This window comes from Portunus trituberculatus, chromosome 50, assembly GCF_017591435.1.
Source record: "Portunus trituberculatus isolate SZX2019 chromosome 50, ASM1759143v1, whole genome shotgun sequence".
In the NCBI taxonomy this organism is placed as follows: Eukaryota; Metazoa; Arthropoda; class Malacostraca; order Decapoda; family Portunidae; genus Portunus; species Portunus trituberculatus.
This window is the reverse complement of record NC_059304.1, coordinates 10,143,800-10,149,964: the sequence shown is the minus strand read 5'-3', so window position 1 is coordinate 10,149,964 and position 6,165 is coordinate 10,143,800. Positions and strand designations below refer to the sequence as shown.

General features: G+C 48.3%; 2 protein-coding genes across 3 annotated transcripts; both read right to left on the bottom strand.

Annotated features, from left to right (window-relative positions):
• Positions 1–1,499: 1,499 nt before the first annotated feature.
• Positions 1,500–2,944, bottom strand: LOC123499988 (uncharacterized protein K02A2.6-like). Of its 2 annotated transcripts, none has more exons than XM_045248548.1 (2): positions 2,705–2,944; positions 1,500–2,620 (listed from the first exon to the last, which is right to left on the bottom strand). In XM_045248548.1, exons 1-2 carry the CDS (start codon positions 2,867–2,869, stop codon positions 1,859–1,861), a joined length of 927 nt encoding a protein of 308 aa, XP_045104483.1. In that variant the 5' UTR covers positions 2,870–2,944; the 3' UTR covers positions 1,500–1,858. The 2 variants fall into 2 exon arrangements, with proteins under 2 accessions (XP_045104483.1, XP_045104482.1); XM_045248547.1 differs by having other exon boundaries at positions 1,502–1,791; positions 1,846–2,944.
• LOC123499883 lies at positions 2,872–5,876 on the bottom strand. The gene is made up of 2 exons (XM_045248416.1): positions 3,823–5,876; positions 2,872–3,691 (listed from the first exon to the last, which is right to left on the bottom strand). Exons 1-2 carry the CDS (start codon positions 5,874–5,876, stop codon positions 2,872–2,874), a joined length of 2,874 nt encoding a protein of 957 aa, XP_045104351.1.
• Positions 5,877–6,165: the final 289 nt, after the last annotated feature.

Sequence of the window (6,165 nt, the reverse complement as noted above, 5' to 3'; positions counted from 1 at the left end):
CTGGAACTCCTTGCCTGCTTCTGTATTTTCATTTTCCTACGACTTGACTTCTTTTAAGAGAGAGGTTTCAAGACATTTGTCGCAGACTTTTGGTTAATTCCACTTATCTTTAAGGGAATTGGCAATCAAGTGGGCCTTTTCCTTTATTTTTTTGTTGCCCTTGGCCAGCTTTTACCTCTTGCATAAACACACACACACACACACACACACACACACACACACACACACACACACACACACACACACACACACACACACACACACACCATAATACCTTAACGTTCTGCGTAATGTTCGTGCCAAAGAGAGGAAAATAAAAGAAAGATTTGTACCCTGGAGCAACACAATCCCCACAAATCATAAGTAACCTCCCTGCGTCCAGTCATCACCCTAAGTCAGAGTTGCATGGAAGCCCCGCCTCGTGCCGCCCTTATCACCCTGCCACGCACTCCACGCCCTCACCCCGCACCCCGCCAGGATAATACGTGGAAAAAAAGGCTGACATGCAGGAAAGGCAGATTAGAGGTAGGGTTAAATCTACTACTTTAATGCTGCTGTTAATTTTTGGCAACTAATACAGCTATTATTTTTGCTGCTTTTGAAACTACTACCACTTATATTACTACTACTGCTACTACTACTACGAGTGTTTTATAATCTTTCAGAATAAACTAAATAACAATAACAGGAACCAAAGAAAATATTGATGTTACTCCTACTACTACTACTACTACTACTACTACTACTACTACTACTACTACTACTGCTACTACTACAACCAAAACAATAACCAAAACCTTACACACACACACACACACACACACACACACACACACACACACACACACACACAAACACGATACAACACACATAGGTCTTCTCTTCATTATTATTGTTCTTATTATCATTATTATCACCATCATTATTTTACCCGTTTAGTGTTGATGTAAAAACAATTGGGTTAGTGCAGGTGGCGCCGGGGGGGAGGCGGCGGAGTTAAGGTAGTTAGGCGGACGAGCTTAAAAGTCAACAGCGATAACGTGATTATTCGCATGGTAATTATGTGATATTAGTCTGTTACACGAATTTCCTCGCCCGCTGAAAGGTGGCGCAGGTGTGTGTGTGTGTGTGTGTGTGTGTGTGTGTGTGTGTGTGTGTGTGTGTGTGTGTGTGTGTGTGTGTGTGTGTGTGTTTCACTGTTTGATCTGCTGCAGTCTCTGACGAGACAGCCAGACGTTACCCTACGGAACGAGCTCAGAGCTCATTATTTCCGATTTTCGGATAGGCCTGAGACCAGGCACACACCACACACCGGGACAACAAGGTCACAACTCCTCGATTTACATCCCGTACCTACTCACTGCTAGGTGAACAGGGGCTACACGTGAAAGGAGACACACCCAAATATCTCCACCCGGCCGGGGAATCGAACCCCGGTCCTCTGGCTTGTGAAGCCAGCGCTCTAACCACTGAGCTACCGTGTGTGTGTGTGTTGTCATGGGCCGGGTAGTGTGAGGGGGAGTCAAGACAAACACCAGACAGACTCTTAGTGCGTGCTCGAGGAGACTGAGCTGTTTATTGAGCTTGTGCAAGAGGTTAAATACGGAACAAAACATTGAACCCTGAACTGAAGCCTGAACTATATACTCACTTTAACAGTGAGCTATAAGCTTTGAACCATGAACCATTACATCCCCCTTCTCATCACTTTAGAGTTACTTGTACATTTTAAACAGCTAATGATATATTTAAAGTATGTCATCCAATACATTTAATAGAAGCCAATGGAAAATACTCTATAACAACTAACTTAAAAACATTTCAACATACTTTATATAATGGAAAATACTTTATAACATCATTCATATACAAGACGTTGTGGAGGGCGGCTCACACGACCCGATCGAGTCCTGACGACTGGGTCCGGGCGAATCATCTGGGCGGTGCGGCGTAAGGGGGGCGCTTCTCTCACTTGAGCTGGTGTTGCGAGTGATCCTTTGAACCCATCTTCTGGACCACCGACCTCAGGTGGGCTGACCACTCGAGCAGGCTCTTCTTTTACAATATAGGATGCGGGAGTATGATGTTTATTGATGACTGTAGCGGGACGCCAACTGTTCGCTTGCTTGTCACGGAATAATACAGGATCACCGACTTCAAAGGTCCGAGGTGGTGTAGGACGTTGAAACCGAGCGTTGAAATTCAGCCGCTGTTGTTCGCGCCGTCGCTCGAGCTCCTCCCTGTGGTCCGGATGCCCCGCGCTTATACGCCGAGGCAGGGTATCCACCTTCTTCCCCAGCAGCATCTCTGCAGGTGACGGCAGACGTGCGTCCAAGGGCGTGCTTCTAAGTGCACGTAACCCTATAAAGAAAGCAGAATTACTACCACTCCTTTTTAATAAATCCTTCACCACGCGCACCTGTCGTTCTGCGATGCCGTTGCTTCTGGAATGTAGCGGAGAACTTGTAGTGTGCTGGAAATCGAAGCTTGCCGCAAAGTTGGCAAATTCACGGCTGTCAAACTGTGGTCCGTTGTCAGAGTAAAGGGTTGTTGGCGACCCGTGCTCCGCAAACAAGTTCATCAGTACCTCGATGATGTCACGGCTAGTCGTTCCCTGCAGCTTGTAGACAAACACATAAGAGGAGTAATGGTCAACAACCAGGATATAATTATCATTGTTGTAGTAGAAAAGGTCCGTACTCACTTCCTGCCATGGTCCTTGCGGCACTGGATGTTGATGATCAGGCGTCAGCTGGGTGCAATCATTAGCTGGGCGAGTGAACTGGCATGGCTGACAGGCGGCAACTCTCTCCTCGATGTCGCTACGCATCCCAGGCCAATACACGGCATTTTTAGCCCGTAATTCCATTTTCACGCGCCCTTGGTGACCATCATGGAGTCTTTCGATATACCACGCACGTAGAGGTTTTGGTATGACGGCTGCGTCTCCTTCAGTATGATGCCGTCATCAATCACCAACGAGTCTCTAACACTCCAGTAGTTACGAATTTGCGGGTTTAGCTGACACCGTCGATCAGGCCATCCATCCAAAATTGTACGCCTTACTAGGGAAAGTTCCTCATCGCTTGCAGTTGCACGCCGTAACTTCTCCAGACGCTCAGGTGAAAAGTGCACAAGGTCGACGCGCACATCCATGTCCATGGGTACAGGAATTCCACGGTCGGCAGGGAGACGCGAAAGTGCATCCGAAGCCAGCATCATCCTCCCAGGCCGATACTGCACAGTGACATCGTATTCCATCAACCGGAGTAGCATGCGCTGCAACCGTGCTGGTGTACTGTTCAATGGTTTCCGAGTAACCATCTCGAGGGGCTTATGATCGGTTATTACCGTAAATGACCGACCATAGAGATAGGTGCGAAATCGCTCACACCCGAATACAACCGCTAGCATTTCCCGCTCTATGTTGGCGTAACGTTGTTCCGTATCAGTGAGACTTTTTGATGCATAGCACACCGGACGCCCTTCTTGCTGCAGCACGGCCCCGATCGCGAAACTTGACGCGTCCACTTCGACGCTAACTGGCAGGTCCGGCCGGTAATGGGCCAGTGTTGTCTCCGAAGAAATGGCTCCTTTCAACGTCTCGAAATCAGACTGGTATTCTGGTAACCATTCGAACGACACGTCTTCCTTAAGGAGTTGGCGCAAACGATGGGTTAAGTCTGAGAAACTTGGAATGTAGTTGGAGACGTATGTACATAGTCCAAGAAATGACCGTAATTCCTGCACAGTTGTTGGGGCCTGATCGACTGAATAGCTTTAATTTTTGAGGGGTCTGGTGAGACTCCTGACGAGTGGTACCTGTGTCCAAAGAAAGTTACTTCCGCTAGTCCCACGTGACACTTAGAGAGATTTAGAACAAGTCCGCGTTCCCGAGCTCTCTGCATGAACTGGTGTAGTCTTTGATCGTGTTCGGTCCGATCTTTCCCGTGAACACAAATGTCATCGGCGATGCTCATTACCCCACTTAAGCCGTTTAATATTTCATCCATCTTCTTTTGGAAAACATCTTGAGCTCCGCACCAACCAAAGGGCATCCTGAGGAAGCGGTAGCGTCCAAACGGCGTATTGAAGGTCGTGGCCCTGCTTGACTCATCGTCGAGTACTACGCACCAATACCCAGACATCGCATCCAATTTTGTGAACACAGTCGAGCCCGATAACTGATGTGTTACTTCCTCTGGTGTAATCAGACGGTGGTGAGGCCTTTTAGTGGCATTGTTCAAGTCCTTCGGGTCCAGACACACACGCAAGGAGCCGTTAGGTTTACGAGCCACAACAAGGCTCGAAACCCATTCCGTAGGGTCATCCATCTTTTCTATAACCCCTAGTTTCTGCATCCGATCCAATTCCTTTTCTAAAGCTTCACGAAGGTGGATCGGGCATTTTCGTGGAGGATGCACAACAGGTCGGGTATCAGGGTCTAACTCTATGTGTGCTGTACCGCTGAACCGACCGAGACCTTCGAAGCAGTCAGGGTACAGGCTATGAAGGTGCTTCGTGGACTTAACAGGCAAGCTGTTATTAACCAGCATGGCGGCCGTTGCTGCGTGGCCGTCCGGGTTCATATGGACGCTGTGGGTATGAATTGTAATCACACGAAGCTGCTCACAAGTCGGCAAACCTAGTATTATAGGGCCGTCTGTCTCAACGACGTAAAATATTGCTTCACAACTAACTGAACCATGCTGAGTTTTCAGGGTTACCGAGCCGTGATGAGGTATGGGGTAGTTGTTATAGGCAGTTATTCTTACATTTTCCTTTCGCAGCAACAACCCTGGTGGCAACATATTGAAGCAACGTAGGGGCAAGATATTTCCATCTGCTCCCGTATCAATCTTTGCATGTAGAACATGGTTGCGGGGCTGGCCAGGGATGGAAACAAGGACGTCAACAAAAGCGTCTTTTCTTACCCGAGCAGTTGTGCTACTGTAGATGTTGACGGAGTGAAACACTAATCGGTCTTCCTCTTCACTTGTATCCGTGACTGAAGGTGTTGTAACATCGGCAAACTGTGCTTCATGGATGGCTCGTAGAGGCAGTGGTTTATAAGTCGCGTCTCGAGAAGCACGAGAGGATGGCTGAGACTGTGCGGGGGAAATGTGCTGTTCACGGTGCTGATGCAATTTACCCCGGCACACCACCACCCAGTGTCCAATCCTGCCACAGAAACTACACTTTGAGTTTCGAGCGGGGCACCGGGAACGACCGAAGCCATGAGTCCTACCACAATATGAACATCCACTAAGAGGTTGTGGCTGCTGACGTGTCACTTTAGATGTATGGACCACACCGGAACGAGGAGTATCACTCGTAAACTCTGCCAGGTGAGCCTTGTTGGCTTCAAATGTACGACACACATCAATAGCTTGATCCAAAGTGAACTTTTCATCCTTGGCTAGAAGTTTTTCCTGCACTTTCTCGTGGGTAGCACCAGCAATTAACTGTTCTAGGATCCTCTCACATTTCGACTCACCAAACTTGCACTTGTCGGCTTGAATCCTCAGACGTGCAATAAAGTTGTCATATGACTCACTTTCATGTTGCTTTAACTTCAGGAAATTGTAGCGAGCCAGACGAAAGTTAGTTTTCGGTGCACAGTGAGTCTCAAAACGATCAAGAATGCACCCCACATCCTTCTTCATTTCTGCAGACAAGTTAAAAGTCTCCAATAGCTCTATGCCGACGGGTCCAAGCCACAGCATGAGGTACGATGCCTTAGCCTCCTTAGTCTGGTCGGCGAGTGGGCCACCGAAGACATGGTTAACGTAGTTCCGGAAGCGGCGGAAAGCCGTGGGTAAGTCCGCGGCGTCCCAGTCCAACGCCGGTACAGTGATGCCTGACATGCCACTCATTGCTGCAACGCTCTAGGTACAAGCGGGGTATGGAGCGTCAGCCACCGCTGCCACCATGTCATGGGCCGGGTAGTGTGAGGGGGAGTCAAGACAAACACCAGACAGACTCTTAGTGCGTGCTCGAGGAGACTGAGCTGTTTATTGAGCTTGTGCAAGAGGTTAAATACGGAACAAAACATTGAACCCTGAACTGAAGCCTGAACTATATACTCACTTTAACAGTGAGCTATAAGCTTTGAACCATGAACCATTACACCCATCTTGCAATTAACTACAAGCCGAATGGAAG

Coding starts and splice junctions, on each gene's coding strand:
- LOC123499988 (XM_045248547.1), bottom strand. CDS start 2,869: ATGGAATTACGGGCTAAAAATGCCGTGTATTGGCCTGGGATGCGTAGC.
- LOC123499883 (XM_045248416.1), bottom strand. CDS start 5,876: ATGAGTGGCATGTCAGGCATCACTGTACCGGCGTTGGACTGGGACGCC. Junction 3,692..3,822: donor GTAACTTTCTTTGGACACAG/GTACCACTCGTC, acceptor CTACATTCCAAG/TTTCTCAGACTTAACCCATC.